A 21284-nucleotide genomic window follows, 5' to 3' on the forward strand; every position below is an offset into this window, starting at 1 on the left:
ATTTTGAAAAAAGGCGGGAAAACTTCCACTGGCGGCTGAATAAAGAAAACCGCCAGTGAAAAGTGCATTTCCACTGGCGGTTTGCTTTATAAAACCGCCAGTGGAAATGCATTTTCACTGGCGGTTTTCTTTATTCAGCCGCCAGTGGAAATGAACTTTTCACTAGCGGTTCCTTAAGAAAACCGCCAGTGAAAATGCACTTTTCACTGGCGGTTCCAAAATAACCGCCAGTGGAAATGCTGATTTCCACTGACCCCTAGCACTGGCGGTACTGAAAAACGCCAGTGTAAATATGTTTAGAACCGCCACTATAGAGCTTCTGTGTACTAGTGTTACCTTGGCCCAACCTTTACTCGGGCCTTCTTTGGGTCTTGCCTGGCCAGTACTTAAGCTATCATATCATATTTACTATTTCAAATTTCACTATATAACTAGTTTTATCTACAATATAAAACAATGTTTTGAATAGTCATATACACGGTCTGCTGGCCACAGCCCTGAGATTGACCTTAGGCTATAGCAGAGCCGTATCCCAACAAAAAAAATGAACTACATGATAGAATACATATGCATCCTTTACAATAAATTCCTAAAGTATCTATAGTTTTGTCATGTCCTTCCATGTGGTCCTAAAGTATTTAGGAATGAGTCTGCAATATCCACTTGTTTTCCACTGGAAAGAAATTTCATGCAGATTGGTGGATGCACATTGAAGATGCTGAGTACTGATGACGGCAAAACCCACAATCCATCTCCACATATTAAGCCTGCTGCAACTGCTGACGACAGTAATTCTGCATGCGGCCTATTTCTTTTGTTCCATATGATTAACAGGACACTGCCTAGGCACATATCGATGGTGAAGTAAGGCCCAGCAAGGAATGGTAGAGCTATTGCTATCATGCATGGGATGAAACTGTGTAGCTTCCAGTTTCTTCTTTGGGACACCAATCTAATTGTTTCAATAGCTAGTGTCATGAAGAAAGTAACCAAACAGAGGGTGATGCAGTGATCTGGGAGCTCCTTCACTCCTCGCTTCCCAAGTAGCCCAATGGCACGATAGACTGCTGCAGAGGGACATGAGTACTCTGAATCCTTGGATCCAATGGGTGCAGTACTTTTGGCGTTCGCCTCAAATGCAAGAAAAATGGATGGGATAATAACAGAACCAATCAGTACACCATATATGTGCCCAGCCACTACAGCTCTCGGGGAGGTCGAAGTCATATAGCCAGTCTTAAGGTCTTGCATGGCTTGTGAAGACACATTCAGAGCTGCAACAGACACCCCACAGGCTGCAAGGCTAGCGATGACCGCACCAGGCACGGCAACCCATGCTGCTATGACGAACTGTATGAACCTGCCATAAGATTGTGCAACTGACCAGTCTGTGAGTCCTGTTCCGTACGTGTTGCAGAAGGTGAAAACGGGAAGAATGGTGAACAGAAGGGCCATGTGGTAGAGTTTAATGTGTTGGAAGATCCAAGGGATGACGACTGAGCATACTATTGCACATCCGATATATCCAGCAACCGGCACATGGAGCGGGATTCTCTGACCAAGAAACACATCAAGCCTTCTACGATCATCATAGCTAAGGCTGGGGCTTGTCAACATGTATTTGATCTTCCCTGAATCATTTTGTTGCCTCTTCTTGTATAGGTCAATTGAGCTCACCGTAAGGAGTTTAATGAAGTTAAACATCCCTTCAGTGATAATCATTGTCACGGCAATGAAAATCTGCCACACATAGGATAAAAGAGTTATTAAAATCTCATTACCTTCCTATGATTCATTATGTTCTTCATATATCAATAAGCTCAAGCTAAATGGTTCTCAAAGAATCAATCCTGTAAATTTACTTTGGGAGCTCAATAAACATAAATTTATGTGATTTAATGAAATTACATTCTTTCATCTTGAAGGAACCAAGACTTAATCAAGGACCGCAAATATTTGAGAATCACTTTGGGGGTATCAATTTGTTTTGGTCCATTCATCTAACTAAACCAATGACAAAAGGTATTTTTAAACTTAAGGCTCAGCCATAACATGGGAGGCAATATAATCTTTCTCGAGAAAACAAAATCCTGAGGATAAAAGGTTAGTTCAGACAGGAGAACATTTATCAATTTGAGGCTAGCTCAGCTATAATGTTTTGATTCTGATATTTTATTAAAATCTGATGCTAAATCATCCCTATAGTTGTGCAAAGAAGGCAAGAAGTGGACTTATATCCATGGAGATTAATGTGCAAGTAAAATATGAAATGGTTCATATTCTAGCCTTTTAAAAAATGCAATTGGTTGAACATTCAACAGCTTTACAATGAAATGTAGGCTTATTTGTTGTTTGTATAATTAAGTGCACAAGAAATAGCTTTTGGTTTGTTAGATGTTGCCCCAGATTAGTAGTTTGGACAGGCAGTGTTGTAACGCAAGAGTTTGTTTTTGTACTTGCTTACATCGTAAGATTGTCCCATAATTAAAATGCTAGTAAAATTCCTAGTAAGGAAGGCCAACCATAGTTTAATAAATAAAAGATTAATGGAATTAATTTATCCAATTAATACAAGTTATGTTGCATCAGAGATAACATCTGCATTTGGGAAGCAAAACAGAATGTAAAGTAAATATGCATAACCATCATTCAAGTATACCTTATATCCATTCATTCCACTCAAACTTGTACGACTGTCAGTGTGATACCATTGCCCTCTTTTACTTTGAAGGAAAGGATATAATAATCCCCAAGAGGTGATGGCCCCAAAAAGTAACCCAAAGTTTACAACATGAGGGACAATCATACCCAGACCAACAAACGATGCAGAGAAATCAAAATAGAATCTGTAAGTATAAAAACATTTATTAGGACTAAACACAGATATAAGTATGCAAATGTATAGAAGAAAATTTTGCCTAGTTTTGCAAGAGTTATTTTATAGTCCATAGAAAGGTTTCATGAGGTAAAAGGTTTATAGTTTGAGTTAATTTGTTATACCGTCTTCAGCAGCTTACCTATATTCATACCTATATTTAAACTACACTATATAAACAATACAATCTACAATATAAAGCGGTGCAAAACAATGTTTTAATGATCATATAGGTGCAATGTACAATAGTTCAACCATATGGTCATAAAAAACACATTTTGCATGGTAAATTTTATTGTTTGTAGAGTGTAGTTTGAATATGGGTATGAGTGTGGGCATTGTCGACAGCAAAGCTGGTGGTGATGAGAGACTTGCATGGTGTTCATGATCTTAGCGAGCATCAAGCTTAAGGGGGGATGTTGGTATATATAAGCCTGATGTTGGATGAAGTGGTCATGGATGTGACCGAGTTGGCATAGCGAGAGGAGCTCATTTGAACTCAGACAAGCACAGCGGGAATAGTAGGGGCTGGTGACCACGCCCACGGAGGTGGTCTCACATTGAAGCCATTTTTTACTGTGTTTTAGGCGGCTGTTTAGCTTGCTATTGTGTGTGTAAGCTGCAGGTGTATGTATCTGGGACATAATAGTTTATTTTAGCATTTGATACACTCTGTAATCATGTTTGTTCTTGAAACTGTCCATCAGTGCAAATAGCACTATCCTCTGACTATTGCAGTTTGTGTTCATCTTTTGTTTTTGCGCGTTCTTTATTTCAAGGCTAGCCACTCTTACCCCCCTAGCTGTGATTGTGATCTTTGTCACCTACTATCTAGAGCCCCAGATGCCATAGGCCTCGCTCCGCCACTGATTGGGATTTTTTTTTGTGAGAAAGACGTGTATTTTATGAATTTTTTTTTGAACGAAGTGGCAGGAGCTATACCTTTCAATTAATATTTTATGAACTTCTATCAAGCATAATTTGGAAAAGATTTATTTACCACCTATTGCGCTTGTATAGCTCTAGTCCAAAGATGGGGAAGGACTGAAATCCACAATTGTTGCCTCCAGCGAAGAACCACTGGAACATAGACCAAGAAAAGCTTCCCAGAAATGTTTTGAATATAGCGGCAACCTGCAATCTGAAAAAGATGGCGAGCGTTACTGCAAGGCCCAAAAACAAAGGTAACAAAAAATGCTGTGACTTCCATTTTACATTCAGAAAGGACACAACTTTGCTGCATAGGCTCCTTGCGGCGTGTGAAAGCTATTGATAAGATGAGCCACAACCGAGCCTGTTGGAAACAACAATCTGTAGTCGACAATCATAACCTATATACAGATAGAAGAAAAGCCTTCAATAAGTATATAGTCATGTTTCAACTAGTGAACAAAAACCAGCTCGTAATGTTTTTTTTACTAGAGGCAGAAATAAAATAAGGGTATTTTTGCACGCATGTTATGTTTTCTTGTTCGTTTGTTTTGTGGCCGTAAAATGGTTATTGACGGGTCCAACTGCTAACAGCAAAATAAATACTCTATATCTTTATCCAAAAAAATGCAATTCTAAAAATGTACTAGGTCAAGTTTGACTAAGGTCATACAAATAAATACCAAAAGAAGATATAGAGTATCAGACTTTGCCCCCAAGGCTGTTTAGCATAATTCGTAGAAGAAGAACCAAAAGAAGAACGGTACAAGAAGCCCTGTTAAATAGGAGGTAGATTAAGGATATTAAGGGTGCTCTAACAGCGGGAGCCTTAGTTGAATATCTGCACCTCTGGAATGCTCACTCGGTCTAATTTTGCAATTGAATATTGAGTACAAGCATGTTTTCTCTGTCGCACCTGATGGCAATTACTATGCTAGAGTGGCTTATAGGGGTCTATTCTACGGTTCTTGTGTTTTTTCTCACCACAAACTGTTTTGGCGGTCTTGGCTCCGCCTAAGGGCTAGTTTGGGAATTGGGAGCCACAAAACCAGAGGGGATTGAAGGGGCTAAAATCTTTTCCTTATTCAATTTTGAATAAGAAGGAGATTTTAGCCTCTCTAACCTCTCCGGTTTTTAGACTCCCAAACTAGTTCTAAATATGGATTCTTCCAATGGCTGGTAGCTCAAAATAAATGTTGGACTGTAGACCGTCTTGCAAAAAGAGGTATGAATCATCCAGCGAGATGCTCTCTCTGTGACCAAGACTAGAAACTATCAACCATCTGTTGGTTTTCTGTGTTTTTCTAGCATCTTTTGGTACAACATCTTAAGGTTTTTTTGGCTTACATAGTTTAGCCTCTCCTCAAGGAGATATCAGTTTTTTGAGCTGGTTGTAAAGGAATTCAAGTCAGGTAACGGGTGTGAGGAAAAAAGGCCTGGATTCCCTCTTCTCTCTTGGAGCGTGGTTGATCTGGAACCACAGAAATAGGGTGGGTTTTGATGGAGTGGTCCTAGCCTCTCTCTTCTCCTACAGATGGCTCATGAGGAGAGGGAGAAGTGGCTGGTGCCAAGGGCTTAGGGTTTGAATGAGTGCACTAGAGCTACTGGTTAGTTGGATAGAAACTTGTTAGTGTAATTAGCTAGCTAACAAATAACTACCTAACTATTATTAATTTGCTAAAAGTAGCTAATACCTGAACTATCACTACCGGAATCCGGCTCTTTGTCGAGTGCTCGGCGGTTTGCCGAGTACTTTTTATCGGACACTCGATAAAGACTTTTTTGCCGAGTGACGCACTCGGCAAAGTCCTGCTCTTGGTAATGACCGCGTTTACATGGATGCTCTTGGTAATATATGAACTAGATTATTTAGGGCTTGTTCGTTTACGTCGGATTGCACCCGGAATCGTTTCAGCTAATCAAAGTTTATATAAATTAGAGAATTAATCCGGCTAGGAATCGTTCTGACTCACCAATCCAGCACAAACGAACAAGGCCTTAGATGTCTTCAACTAATTTTAACAGCTAATTATTAGCTTTAGCGCATTTAAACATCTATGACTCTAGGAAAAAGACACGACAAGGAACTCCCGTTTGGGAACGTTGTCATCATCTCGCGCGTTGAGCTCCGATTAAGGCAGCATCGTTATCATGACCACCCGTCGCGACGTCGACTGCACATGTTGTCCCACTGTCGTCCTCAAGAGGGGTCTGGCGGCGGACGTCGGCAGCAGGAGAGCAAGCTACGGGAGGCACTGGAGGTGTTAGAGGACGGACCCTTGCCAAGTCCAGCGACGATGCGGCCCTCTTCGATGGAAGGGACGGTGCGGAGGAGGCGCTTGTGGGGTGGTTCTGGTCGCTGGCGTGGCTCCACGTGCAGCATCGGGACTTCCTGCGTGCGACGACGATGGCCGTAGAGTGCGCGTTCTAGTCGTCTGACATGCTCCCGATGATGGAGGAGGCGCTTGCCAAGTTCCTCACCATGTACCCCCACCTATGTGTCTGCCTTGAACATGGGTCGTCTTCACGTCGACGAGTACCCGCTCCTGAGTCCTGACAAGGTATGCCTCGACTATTGTGCCTTTGGCCTTTTCTCCTACCTCCAAAGCTACAACTTTGTCGAGTTGTCGGCTTCGTTTCACGCTCTCGAAGGTCACCGCCAACCTCAGCAAAACCATGCGCTCTACGGCGCCGCGGAGAAGGGCACCGTTTAGCACGACATCAAGAACTGCATCATGGATTACCTCAACATCCCCGAGTCAGAGTACTGCCTCGTCTTCACAGTCAGCCATGGTTCGGCCTTCCGGCTGCTCGCTGAGTGCTACCCATTCAGCACCAACATGCACCTGCTCACCATGTTTGACCACGGAGCACAATCCGTGAATTGGATGATGCAGGCCACGCATGACAAGGGAGCAAGGCATACTCTGCTTGAGTTCTTCCTCCTCGTCCCTCTTCCTTTCCTCCTTCTCAACTCAGTGGTAAGGGCGACAGGGGATGATGGTGTGTGCATTCAGCGTCGCGACGGACGGCAATGGTGACTAGGCAGATCGGTCTGGGCCTCCACCACTGGATGCCTCGTAGGGTCTTCCCCTCTTATATTTTAAAGAGGGACAACAGTGTTGTAAACTTAGATAAATAAGTGACATGCTTTCTACGTATTTAAATATATTAAATATTTTAATTCTGAATAAATCAGGCATATAACTCAGATAAAATATCATATGTAATTATAACAGCAACGAACATGTAATACTCAAAATTGTATACAAGGAATGCATAGTAGATCTCCTCATTTCATGTCCTATATTTACATCATAAAAGAGCACACATGTAATCGAGAGTGATTAATTAAAACCAATGCTACCAAAATAAAAGAAAATGCATCATGTGGAGTTTATATGTTTGTGCATAAAATAAAATAATAATAATAAGGATAATAAGATAATAAATACTAGAAGTTAAATCAAACCCTAACTTAAAATTAGGGCTTTTTGAAAATAAGAAGGAGAGAAATGATATAGAAAAATAAATGATATAATTATACTTCAAGAATTGGTGTTCTTAACTTCACAAAAGTAATAAAGATTAATGTAGCACGAGTTTGACTTCAAAAAATTCAAATTCAAATTTAAACCTAAAAAGGAAGAAAAGAGAAAGAAAAAGATAAAAGAAAAGAGAAAGGCATCTAACTGGGCTGCCTGGCGGTATTTCGGCCCACTAAAGAAATTACCCCGCACAGCCCAAATCCCTCCCCGCGGCGCTGGCGTATGGGCCCCACTGGCCAGCCTATCACTTTCACGCGCGTATCAAACACGGTCACTGGTCTGTGGGACCCACTGTCAGCCCTATCCTCTTCCTCAAGTCCGAACCGGAAGCCGCGCTTGGTCACGTCTGTGATCTCCTGGAGAATTTGTTGCGATTCTTTCTCCGGATTGCTAGGATCGGCCTCGCCTCATGGCTATATAACCCGAGCTCCCCGCAATTGAACGAATCTATGGGACTCCAGCACCGGAAACCATGGCGGCAACCAGAGAGAAGGAAGAAAGGGGAAGTCGCCGCTGGCGCTCACGGTACAGAGCCTCGCTGTTGGGTGCTGGACTTCCCTAGGGCCTTCCTGGGCGATTGCGCGGCGTTGTCAGGGGTGGCCGGTGTCGCGGATTCCGAATCTCGCCGAGATGGAGTCGCTGGCATTGGCGCTGGGTGGCTGTGCGGCATGGATGAAGGTATGGGGGGACCGTTGCATTCTCCTGGGTGTCCTCTACGTGTAGCGCGGTTGGGATCCAAGTAGTGGGTACGGGGTTCGAATTCGGGGTGTCCGGTGATGCTCCGCCGTGGAGGCCCAACGATGGCGCCGTCGCGGTGGGTTCCTGGCCGCCGCGTTTGCTGCGGGGGAGGGAGACGACCACGCGGTGCCGTCGCGCGTCTTGTACAAGTGAAGAAGATGGCGCTGCTCCGTCCGATCCGATCTATGCGGTCTGGAGTGCTCGGACGTAGCGCTTCGATTTTATTAAAGCTTGGTCGTGCGATCTTGATCGGGAGGCCGAGGATTGGATTAAGCGTTGGCGTAACATTGTCCGTCGATCTCTGATCCGGCGGCAGTGGGTTTGTACCGGTTATAAAACGGATGGTTTAATCTTGGCGGTCCAATACAGATCGAACGGCTCTGGTTGCTTCTTACCTCTTCGCCGTTGGCGTTTTGCATAAGAACCCTCGTGATTTTCTTAAACCAACCCGCAGTCCACCGCGGGTAGGTTCTGAGTCTGTGGAACCTTTGCGTTTTAACCCCAAACTCTCTGCAAATTATGCACGCCATCCAGGACTCCAAAGAAAGAAATAAATGAATATAGAAAATGAATTCCTAGGGTAAAAATAATCCTAAAACTTGTTTAATTCATACAAAACTCGTTTTAACTCCTTTTTAGACCATTCAAGTTCTCATAATTTTGTATTAATATTGCCTACTACTTGGTAATGCTGTTTTGACATGAAACCTATACTAGAATTGATTACTCAATAAATTTTGTAGCAAGCACATAATAACTTCAGAAATTCATAACTTAATAATCGTAGCTCCGAATTTAGTAGTTCTTGTTTCTACGATCTCGTTACGCAGCGTAGAATATTATTATATAGTTTATTCATATGTATGGTGTGATGTTAATTTTTTCTATATCATGTTTGTCTGTATTGCTACGACTAGCGCGAGGTTACGAGTCATCTAAAGAGCAAGTTGGTACCTGGAATCTCAAGTCCCAGGCAAGTTGTGCCCTTGATCACTTCTTTTTACCTACTCATGTTCTGATTAATCATAATGATCTGCATAGGTTAATTTTGATGGGACCCAATAGGTCACCCTAGTTTGTTTATCCTGAATACCTTGTTTACCCCTGAATCACTTGGGTAGTTCTGCTACTGCTTTATATGGTTTTGGGTTAATATTTCATTATATCTATATTCCAATTATGTTGTTATTTTATTTATGTTCATGACAAGATCATTAAATGTTAATTGGAACATAGAGCTTAACTTGAGAAACACGTGCCACCACAAGGGTTTATGGATGCCCTTGGCTGATTAATTAGGAAAGCTAGTGGAGGACTACCTTACCCGAAAGGGGCAAGGGCAGTAGGGGAGTGGTCAGTGTAGGGAGGTCCTTGGTTGATTTTGCTGCGATGGCGGTCAGGCAAGAACCCTGCATTGGAGCTTCCTATAAACTGTAGCGGGTTTTCTGAAGCTAGTGGAACTTTGTAAAGGCCTCGTAGTGTTACCCTGCCTCGCCTCCTCGGTAGAGGTGTATGGGAAGTCGCGATCCCTTGGCAGACGGGTAACATGACTTGTGGGTAAAGGGTACCACCTCTGCAGAGTGTAAAACTGGTATACTAGCCGAGCTCACGGTCATGAGCAGCTCAGGACTCTCTGATGATTAAATTATGGAACTAAATTCAATTTGTCATATGCATTGCATCGCAGGTGATGTTGTTACTTTTGTTCTACTACTTAATTGGGTTGGTATTTACTTATACTTAGTAATTGCTAATAAAATTTTGACCAACTTTAAAAGCAATGCTCAGCTCTAACCATCCTCTTTGGTAAGCCTTACACTTCACGTGAGCTCCCACCTTTGGCGAGTTCATGCACATTATTCCCCACAACTTGTTGAGCGATGAACGTATGTGAGCTCACTCTTGCTGTCTCACACCCCCCCACAGGTCAAGGACAGGTACCACAGGATAAGGCGCAAGGAGGATGCTGCGATGAGTTCGTGAGAGATCTAGGTCGTCGTCTCCCAGTCAACTTTGGGTTGCTGGACCGTTGTCTCCTTATAATGTAATTATTTATTTATTTTGTATAGAACTCCTATTATGTAGTAAAGATGTGACATTCGATCCTGTGTCATGATTCATCATATGTGTGAGACATGGTCCCAGCACACCTAGTGATTATGTTCGCGCCCGGGTCTTGGTGCCCCGAAACCCGGGTGTGACAGAAGTGGTATCAGAGGAATGTTGACTGTAGGACGAAACCTAGATAGAAATGGACAACCATTCTCTACTTACCTTTGCTACTCTGATTCTTTTCTAAACTCTTCTTAATCTTTTCTCATCTATTTTCGCTTTACTCTGATTATCCTTACCTTTTCCTTCTAAATACAAATGTGGATTTCACACTTTGAAATCCTATGCCTAAAGTGACTTTAGGAGTAGGAGACCTAATCTTAGGAACAAAAACAAACTATTTTTATAGGTATATATGTGCTTGAATGTTTGTTCTTATGATACATGTCTGATTTGGTTCTTTGATTGAGTGTGATGAGTTGTGGAGTAATGTCCACAATTACATCTGCATATACATATAGGCATAAATATAATAAAATTCATAAGATAACTAAACAACCTAGATTATCCTTCATTAAAGTGTATCTATTTTAAATAGATCCATCTTGGCTTAAAAGATTCTCTCTTATCTCAATAGATTCATCTCACCTTGACAGATTCGTCTTATCCTAACCACTTTACTTATCTCATTCTAAAATAACAACCATGATCTGATCCAAATCTAAACTAGTCTAATCTAATCATATCCAATCTAATCTAGATCTCAGCTAATCTAATATGATCTAATCTAGTGTGAGTTACTTAATGCTGGTACAAAGGATAAAATCATACTCCTAATTCACTTAAGCCTAAGTTAGTGCCATAGATCAACTCAGCGATACACTCCCAATAGGTTACATAATCCACCTATGTGAACCTATTGATAAAAAAATGTCCTACCCATAGACCCTAGCTATCTTAACTATATCCCCTAGCTCAGATGGAGACACAAGTTTGGAGACCGAAGATGATCAACCTCGTCAAGAAAGGATAAGCACCAACTCAAGTCTTCAAGGATCAAGCGGGATCACCAGAGGAGTCAAGATCCACAATTTGGGATGGAGTCCTTCCTTACCCTACTCCTTCTTACCCAAACCTACCCATGCTTTGGAGACATCTTTTATCCTACATAATAAAGTAGCTATATATACCCATACTTTCCTAATCACCTGATAATTTGTGATATAAAAAAACAAATCTTTTGATATTAAAACCAACTAGAAACTAAAACATAGACTACAAACCAAACTTGTGGGATCCCCTTTCTTACAAATCTCGAGGACGAGATTATTTTTAAGGGGGTAGGATTTGTAATACTCAAAATTGTATACAAGGAATGCATAGTAGATCTCCTCATTTCATGTGCTATATTTGCATCATAAAAGAGCACACATGTAATCGAGAGTGATTAATTAAAACCAATGCTACCAAAATAAAAGAAAATGCATCATGTGGAGTTTATATGTTTGTGCATAAAATAATAATAATAATAATAATAATAATAAGGATAATAAGATAATAAATACTAGAAGTTAAATCAAACCCTAACTTAAAATTAGGGCTTTTTGAAAATAAGAAGGAGAGAAATGATATAGAAAAATAAATGATATAATTATACTTCAAGAATTGGTGTTCTTAACTTCACAAAAGTAATAAAGATTAATGTAGCACGAGTTTGACTTCAAAAAATTCAAATTCAAATTTAAACCTAAAAAGGAAGAAAAGAGAAAGAAAAAGATAAAAGAAAAGATAAAGGCATTTAACTGGGCTGCCTGGCGGTATTTCGGCCCACTAAAGAAATTACCCCGCACAGCCCAAATCCCTCCCCGCGGCGCTGGCGTATGGGCCCCACTGGCCAGCCTATCACTTTCACGCGCGTATCAAACACGGTCACTGGTCTGTGGGACCCACTATCAGCCCTATCCTCTTCCTCAAGTCCGAACCGGAAGCCGCGCTTGGTCACGTCCGTGATCTCCTGGAGAATTTGTTGCGATTCTTTCTCCGGATTGCTAGGATCGGCCTCGCCTCATGGCTATATAACCCGAGCTCCCAGCAATTGAACGAATCTATGGGACTCCAGCACCGGAAACCATGGCGGCAACCAGAGAGAAGGAAGAAAGGGGAAGCCGCCGCTGGCGCTCACGGTACAGAGCCTCGCTGTTGGGTGCTGGACTTCCCTAGGGCCTTCCTGGGCGATTGCGCGGCGTTGTCAGGGGTGGCCGGTGTCGCGGATTCCGAATCTCGCCGAGATGGAGTCGCTGGCATTGGCGCTGGGTGGCTGTGCGGCATGGATGAAGGTATGGGGGGACCGTTGCATTCTCCTGGGTGTCCTCTACGTGTAGCGCAGTTGGGATCCAAGTAGTGGGTACGAGGTTCGAATTCGGGGTGTCCGGTGATGCTCCACCGTGGAGGCCCAACGATGGCGCCGTCGCGGTGGGTTCCTGGCCGCCGCGTTTGCTGCGGGGGAGGGAGACGACCACGCGGTGCCGTCGCACGTCTTGTACAAGTGAAGAAGATGGCACTGCTCCGTCCGATCCGATCTATGCGGTCTGGAGTGCTCGGACGTAGCGCTTCGATTTTATTAAAGCTTGGTCGTGCGATCTTGATCGGGAGGCCGAGGATTGGATTAAGCGTTGGCGTAACGTTGTCCGTCGATCTCTGATCCAGCGGCAGTGGGTTTGTACCGGTTATAAAACGGATGGTTTAATCTTGGCGGTCCAATACAGATCGAACGGCTCTGGTTGCTTCTTACCTCTTCGCCGTTGGCGTTTTGCATAAGAACCCTCGTGATTTTCTTAAACCAACCCGCAGTCCACCGCGGGTAGGTTCTGAGTCTGTGGAACCTTTGCGTTTTAACCCCGAACTCTCTGCAAATTATGCACGCCATCCAGGACTCCAAAGAAAGAAATAAATGAATATAGAAAATGAATTCCTAGGGTAAAAATAATCCTAAAACTTGTTTAATTCATACAAAACTCGTTTTAACTCCTTTTTAGACCATTCAAGTTCTCATAATTTTGTATTAATATTGCCTACTACTTGGTAACGCTGTTTTGACATGAAACCTATACTAGAATTGATTACTCAATAAATTTTGTAGCAAGCACATAATAACTTCAGAAATTCATAACTTAATAATCGTAGCTCCGAATTTAGTATTTCTTGTTTCTACGATCTCGTTACGCAGCGTAGAATATTATTATATAGTTTATTCATATGTATGGTGTGATGTTAATTTTGTCTATATCATGTTTGTCTGTATTGCTACGACTAGCGCGAGGTTACAAGTCATCTAAAGAGCAAGTTGGTACCTAGAATCTCAAGTCCCAGGCAAGTTGTGCCCTTGATCTCTTCTTTTTACCTACTCATGTTCTGATTAATCATAATGATCTGCATAGGTTAATTTTGATGGGACCCAATAGGTCACCCTAGTTTGTTTATCCTGAATACCTTGTTTACCCCTGAATCACTTGGGTAGTTCTGCTACTGCTTTATATGGTTTTGGGTTAATATTTCATTATATCTATGTTCCAATTATGTTGTTATTTTATTTATGTTCATGACAAGATCATTAAATGTTAATTGGAACATAGAGCTTAACTTGAGAAACACGTGCCACCACAAGGGTTTATGGACGCCCTTGGCTGATTAATTATTAAAGCTAGTGGAGGACTACCTTACCCGAAAGGGGCAAGGGCAGTAGGGGAGTGGTCAGTGTAGGGAGGTCCTTGGTTGATTTTGCTGCGATGGCGGTCAGGCAAGAACCCTGCATTGGAGCTTCCTATAAATTGTAGCGGATTTTCTGAAGCTAGTGGAACTTTGTAAAGGCCTCGTAGTGTTACCCTACCTCGCCTCCTCGGTAGAGGTGTATGGGAAGTCGCGATCCCTTGGCAGACGGGTAACATGACTTATGGGTAAAGGGTACCACCTCTGAAGAGTGTAAAACTGGTATACTAGCCGAGCTCACGGTCATGAGCAGCTCAGGACTCTCTGATGATTAAATTATGGAACTAAATTCAATTTGTCATATGCATTGCATCGCAGGTGATGTTGTTACTTTTGTTCTACTACTTAATTGGGTTGGTATTTACTTATACTTAGTGATTGCTAATAAAATTTTGACCAACTTTAAAAGCAATGCTCAGCTCTAACCATCCTCTTTGGTAAGCCTTACACTTCACGTGAGCTCCCACCTTTGGCGAGTTCATGCACATTATTCCCCACAACTTGTTGAGCGATGAACGTATGTGAGCTCACTCTTGCTGTCTCACACCCCCCACAGGTCAAGGACAGGTACCACAGGATAAGGCGCAAGGAGGATGCTGCGATGAGTTCGTGAGAGATCTAGGTCGTCGTCTCCCAGTCAACTTTGGGTTGCTGGACCGTTGTCTCCTTATAATGTAATTATTTATTTATTTTGTATAGAACTCCTATTATGTAGTAAAGATGTGACATTCGATCCTGTGCCATGATTCATCATATGTGTGAGACTTGGTCCCAGCACACCTGGTGATTATGTTCGCGCCCGGGTCTTGGTGCCCTGAAACCCGGGTGTGACAGAACAGTAGCAATTCCATTAAATGGAAACATGAAACATAGCTACTCAGGTCCATTTGTAAATTAAACATGACTTGTAGATGAAGAAGGTGGATTAAACACATAAACATAATTGTTTATATTAAAATATTGCTCTCAAAATAGCAGGTTGCTGCACTAGACAGCCCTCCAACGCTAAAGGGTGATCAAAGATCCTTGACTAACGTGACAGTCCTATCTCATCAAATCAGGGTTTTAGATCAAATATCATGAGCCTAGAAATCAAGCATGAATATCAAGATCAAAACAGTGTGCACAAGAATTAAGGAACAATAATTAACTTAAATAATCAACCTGCATAATAGTGAAAGAATACTAGGCACAAATAATATTAATACTGAAAATGATAATACACTAAAACCCAGACTGTTACGTTGTCTCACTACACCGCTATCATCATCGAGCACACAAATCCGCCCACAAATTGTGCAATCACATCCAAGTAAATAATACTAGCAGATTGCACAAAATTACTCAATAAATAAATAGAGGCAACGGGTAACTCACAACACGTAGATTGTCTACGTGGGAAGACCAGCTCAGCGAACACAAGGTTCTGTCCTAGAAAACCAATTCCGCCGCCCACGTCCGGACCTACACGGCGGGAGGTTGACGGAGATACTAGAGCCGCTGCCGGAGCCGAGGGTGACGTCCACGGCACCAGCCCGAGAAGAGGAACACCGCGCAGCAGGGAGCCCAAGCACCAGGCCACGGTGGACAATAATCAGAGAAGAACGGCACCACAATGGCGCTGAAATACTGTAACAGCGCGCTAGAAACCACGAGCACAGCTCCACTTTCTCCTAGTTTCCAGTCACCAATGGCTCGCTCAACACAAGAACACCAGGAATGATCGAATCGATCCAAAATCGCGACTGAAATGGTGGAAGAAAGAGAGAACAAAGAACCTCACGTCTCTAGGGAGAAACCCAAGGGGATTACCACCCTGCCTTTAAGGAGCCGAGAAGGGTAGGAGGCCAACGAATCAGCATCAACCCTGGCCAATCTCGCCGAAGGAATCAGAGAAGCCGTTCGGCTAGAACCGTCGCCGCTCAGCTCCCTGCGCTCTCTCCCCCCGCGGTCTTAGCCAGAGGCATGGAAGTGCCCTAGGGATTTTTCCAGCCGGCTGGGCTGCTTGGCTTACGGGCCTAGAAATGGCCCAGTCCGGCTGGCCACTTATTTTTTTAATTCATTTCTTTATTTCCTCAAAAGAAAATAAAGGGAAAACCCCAAAATGAATAACAATCCCCACCATTTTCACTCTTATTTTATGATCAATGTCAATGAGCTCTCGTACTGTTTATATACTACTTTTCGGCAGAGGTACTTGTTAGGTTTGAACCAAAGCCTATTCCAGTGTACTCCAACCCTGCACGAGTAAGCGGAGGACTACGCCTTGATCCACAAACCCTAGTGTGAGAATCTTCGCACAAAAGGCACATAGTACTAGGCAGATTATCTGCTTCTCTTACGGGGCAGGGCGTTACGGTCATGCCCTTTAATATCTATTCATGAGCTCACTAGAGAGAAAACCCCATTCTCTCCCGGACTGCGACCCCACAGTCAGCTCATATAGGTGAAATCATTAAGGAAATTCTATAGGACAATTTCCCTGCTTATAGCATTGACTTAATTAAGAGCATATTGCTCAACCTGCCATACAGATAGAGCACAGCAGCTCATGAGACTCTTTATCTTTTGTGCTCTTGGTTCCACAGTGCTTCGTTTCTTGGAGCCTGGATCTCGGGACCTCCGGTCACACAGGACAGTTATCCGCAGTTGAAACCGCTAACAGGGTACGAGTCCCATTCCCATGCACGCTGCTTGGATTGGCTTTTGAGACAGTCCTTTGGTGAAAGGATCAGCAAGGTTCCTTTCAGACTTGATGTAATCTACGGTTATTACACCCGTCTCTCTAGCATGCCGACATGAATCAAGTCGTCTTCTGATATGCCTCGAGGATTTTTGGTTGTCCTTTCTACTGTTCACTTTCAGCAATATAGAAGTGTTGTCACAGTATACTAGGATAGCCGGTATCAGCTTTGCTAGCATTGGAAGGTCTGACAACAGGTCTCTCAACCATTCAGCCTCCAATGCTGCTGAATCAAGTGCAACTAATTCAGCCTCCTTGGTGGAACGTGTCGACACTATTTGTTTAGACGATCTCCATGACACGGCCCCACCAGCTAAAGTGAACATATAGCCACTTGTAGACTTCATTTGATCCGAGTCAGAGATCCAGTTTGCATAACTGAATCCTTCAAGTACCGACGGAAATCCGGTATATTTAATACCAAGATTCATCGCTCCCTTCAAATACTGAAGCACTATATACAAGGCTACCCAGTGTCTATCTCCTGGACTAACCGAATAACGAGCCAGTCTGCATACTGCATATGAGATATCTGGTCTAGTTGCACTGCTCAGGTACATGAGAGATCCGATGATCTGCGAATATAGTAGCTGGTTCATAGGCTCACCTTCATGTTTACTGAGCGTGTAGGATGGATCATAGGGCGTGGTGACTGGTTTACAGTCCATATGTCCAAAGCAAGTCAGGACCTTTTCCACATAATGGGATTGTGACAAAGTAATCCCATCCTCACCCTTTATTAGCTTGATGTTCAATATTACATCAGCTTCACCCAAGTCCTTCATATCAAAGTTCTTGGAGAGGAATACTTTTGTCTCCATGATAGCCTCCAAATCGGTCCCAAATATCAATATGTCATCAACATATAAACACATGATGACACCTTTGCCCACAGAGAAGCGATAACACACACACACTTGTCGGCTTCGTTTACACAAAACCCGGCAGTGGTCAGAGTATTATTAAACTTCTCATGCCATTGTCTGGGAGCTTGCTTAAGACCGTATAAGGATTTAATCAAGCAACACACTTTGCTCTCTTGTCCTTTAACCACAAATCCTTCTGGTTGCTGCATATAAATTTCCTCTTCCAGCTCTCTATTTAGAAATGTTGTCTTTACGTCCATTTGATGAACAAGAAGTTTATAAGCAGCCGCCAGCGCTAAAAGCACACGGATTGTGGGCAATCGAGCCACCAGAGAATAAGTATCAAAATAATCCTCCTATTTCTTTTGAGTAAAACCCTTAGCCACAAGACGGGCCTTGTACTTTTCAATAGTACCATCGGGTCTCCTTTTCCTCCTAAAGATCCATTTGCAGCCCACAGGCTTGCAACCAGCTGGGAGACCAGTTATCTCCCAAGTTCCGTTCGAGATGATTGAATCCATCTTGCTACGGACAGCCTCCCTCCAGTACTCTGCATCCAGAGATGTATATGCCTCTGTGAGGGAGCGTGGTTCTTCATCCACTAGATAAATAATATAATCATCACCTAGAGACTTTTTAGTCCTTTGTCTCTTACTCCTCCTTAACTCCAAATCTAGAGTCTGGTCATGGACACTCGAGGGCAGAGAATATGTCCGAGATGGACCATCTGGGGCTACTACTTCCTTATCCCGCATAGGGAAGATGTTCTCAAAGAATGTCACATCCCGAGATTCCATTATGACATTTACAACGACTTCGCTCGTCTCGGAATGGACCACTAGAAATCTATAAGCTGCACTGTTATGTGCATAACCCAGGAAGACACAGTCTACGGTCTTAGGGCCTAACTTTCTCTTCTTCGGCAACGGGACATTCACCTTCGCAAGGCAACCCCAAGTCCGAAGATGCGAAAGATCTGGCTTCCTTCCTTTAAATCCTTCATAGAAGCGTTTGAAGTTTGTCAGGAATTTGAGAATCTCTGGAGTGATAGCGTTGGATTATGTCCATACGTCTAAAAATCTATAGATCAATTCACGAAGAGACTATCACGTAATGTTATAGATAGTGCACCGAGTGAGATGGGCTTGAGACCCACTTGATGTTTATTATAGTAGTAACCTGTTCTATGTGATCAGAGATCCCGTGAATTATAATGGTGAAACAAACTAGTGGTAGACTGTGAGGAAAGGCCCTTGACAACGGTTTATCTCAGATGCATATCTTTTCTTTTTGTAAGGCAGGGTCATATTTTCACCTTAATGTGTTCCAAATGGCTTGTGAAGCAAAGATGTTGTCCTATAGAACATCTTTTGAGGAACACACCTATATGAACTTGACTGCTAGTCACATCCCATGAGATTTGGGTGATCTCTAAAAATTTATGAAAGGCTGTGGAGGGACTTATATGCTCCAAAGCTAGGTAATGCATGTTGCAGCCTAGTATCAATTAAGGGCTTTGGTGAAATTTATTCACACAAAACTAGTAATTCAAGGCATAGTCCATTGTTCAGTTGTGGATGAACGTAACATCTATGCTAGGTGGATGTTCAACTTAACAGTCTCCATTGAAACACTGGTATATAAATAACAGTGGAACTGAGAGTATTTTACATGTGCCTTGGAATTTGGTGGGGATTTTTAGATTAATTAATCAAATAAATCCATTGATTAATTAATCAAATAAATCCTAAGGCACATTAGTGGTGGAAGTTACAATTAGTTAATTGGCTCTTGATGACTGGGAGTTACTGTCTTGATGGCCCTCCTTTCATGACTAGTAACTCATGTCTCTTGATGGTCGGGAGTTATCGTCATTTGATGACCCATTCATGACATTAACGTGGAAGTAAGGGGTCTCGGCACTACCTCTCACCCAAGCACACATAACACCACTAGATCTATCCACTGCTACACTGCGTTTTGCTTTCCTGACTCGGTGTTGTTGCGCGCACAAGACATGGAGTAAGCAGGTCTCCGAAAACCATCGTCGTTGTAAGAGATCCTGCTCGGGATAGGCGGCCAATCAGGTTTTTGGGGAGCGCACAGCGCGACTGCTTGACCGACATTGACTCGTTGGTGACATCAGCGTATTCGCGTAGTTGGCATCACCTTGTTCCCGGGAACTTGTTCGTCTTCTTCCTGGTGGCTGTTTGCGGGACTGCATTGCGAACATCGTCCTGTATCGAATTTCGATCGACTACATCGAACATACACACGAGATGTCTCGTGTGAATGGAGTCATCGGTGGTTTGAGTGTTGGTCACTCCGCTGTTCGTTATTTTTGTGCATGTTATTCTATTGTTTAATGCTACTCTAAGTAGTTATGCACACATGCGCATATCTATCATTACGTTTATCGCGCTATATTTCTGGATTAAGTTGAATCTGAAAATGCCTAAATCGTCATCACAAATAAATTACCTGTGCCAGTGGCAGCATCAATGTTATCGCCACCAGACCAGTAAGCAAAAGGAACAGCGCATATTTTCCTGTTGGTATGCGGTCAATAATGTCTTCTTTATCCGGATCATCTCTAAGAGATGTTGCCACCTGAGCGTTCATTGCAGTAATATAATTTGGCAAACCACCTGTAGAATGAATAGGGGTCGAGGAGTTGATCAACAAAATTGTACTGGCTACAATAATTGGTAGGTACGCGCTGCAGAGGAAGAAGCAGGCAAATCAAGAAGATCCTAACACAATCGACCAACAAAAGAAACACGAGTAGAGAGGAGCATTACCTGAGATTGCAGTGTTAACGCAGGTGATGACACAGGTCTGGAGGAAGATGTTCTCCTGCCGCGTGAAGGGGGCAGCAGAGATGCCGTAGCGCCGCTGCAGGGAGACGAGGCTCTTCACGGAGAAGAAGCTCAGGACGTTCGTGGGCATGTTGAGTGCGCCTACCACCCCAACGGTCATGTAGATGCGCAGCGTGACCAGAGAGAAGACGGCGGCGAGCACCACCGCGATGGCCATGGAACGCAACGTCACCTGCTCCCAGAACCCAGGATAAGGAAGCCCGTCGAATCCCCGCTCCACACATGGCGAGGCCTCTTCCGTTGTAGAATCCATGATGATGATGATCTCCACGCACGCCTGCTAGATCGCCTCTAACCTTGATCTGTCCTAGTCTTGATCTTGATTCTTGGTGGACAAAGTTTCTTTTAGGAGTGGTGTTGCATGGTTTTGGGGTCGTTGAGAGGTCGGGAGTGTGTATAGACGGACAAAGTGTAAAAATAGAATGTATAACAAAACTTGGCACAAGGCTACTGGATGGAGAGTTTCAACTCATCATATCTATCAAATCAGCAGAAATTGACCATGTACCGTTTGAAAGAGGTGTGTCGAAATCGGTCGGTAGATATGTTCCTAAGGAGTTTTAGAACGTATATTCCACCATCATCACCCAAGAAACTTAGTCTTCAAAAATCCCAATAAAGGGAATTGTAATGAGGCCCTGTTCATTTTCTATAAATCCGTATGGATTGAGTGGATCAAATCATCTACAAGTCGAAATCCTCTTGAATCCCTTTCAACCCCCACAATCCATGTGGTTTAGGGATGAAACGAACATGGCTTGCTCCCCAATCCCCTCAATTCCCTAGGCCCTCAATCTTTTTCAATCCCCATCAATTCTCTGGGCCCTCATCCTCACTAATTCCCCTCAATTCTCTTGTCACCAAAGAAGTCCTAAAGTGCAAACAGAG

The 21284-nt window shown here is 43.1% G+C and overlaps 1 protein-coding gene across 1 annotated transcript; it reads right to left on the reverse strand.

Moving 5' to 3' along the window:
• Positions 1-541: 541 nt before the first annotated feature.
• LOC103635576 (probable metal-nicotianamine transporter YSL3) lies at positions 542-20762 on the reverse strand. The gene is made up of 6 exons (XM_008657992.3): positions 20319-20762; positions 19999-20165; positions 4109-4206; positions 3879-4016; positions 2660-2846; positions 542-1740 (listed from the first exon to the last, which is right to left on the reverse strand). The coding sequence occupies exons 1-6, from the start codon at positions 20647-20649 to the stop codon at positions 610-612; spliced, it is 2052 nt and encodes a 683-aa protein (XP_008656214.1). The 5' UTR covers positions 20650-20762; the 3' UTR covers positions 542-609.
• Positions 20763-21284: the final 522 nt, after the last annotated feature.

Source organism: Zea mays, chromosome 8 (genome assembly GCF_902167145.1).
Source record: "Zea mays cultivar B73 chromosome 8, Zm-B73-REFERENCE-NAM-5.0, whole genome shotgun sequence".
NCBI classification, from domain to species: Eukaryota; Viridiplantae; Streptophyta; class Magnoliopsida; order Poales; family Poaceae; genus Zea; species Zea mays.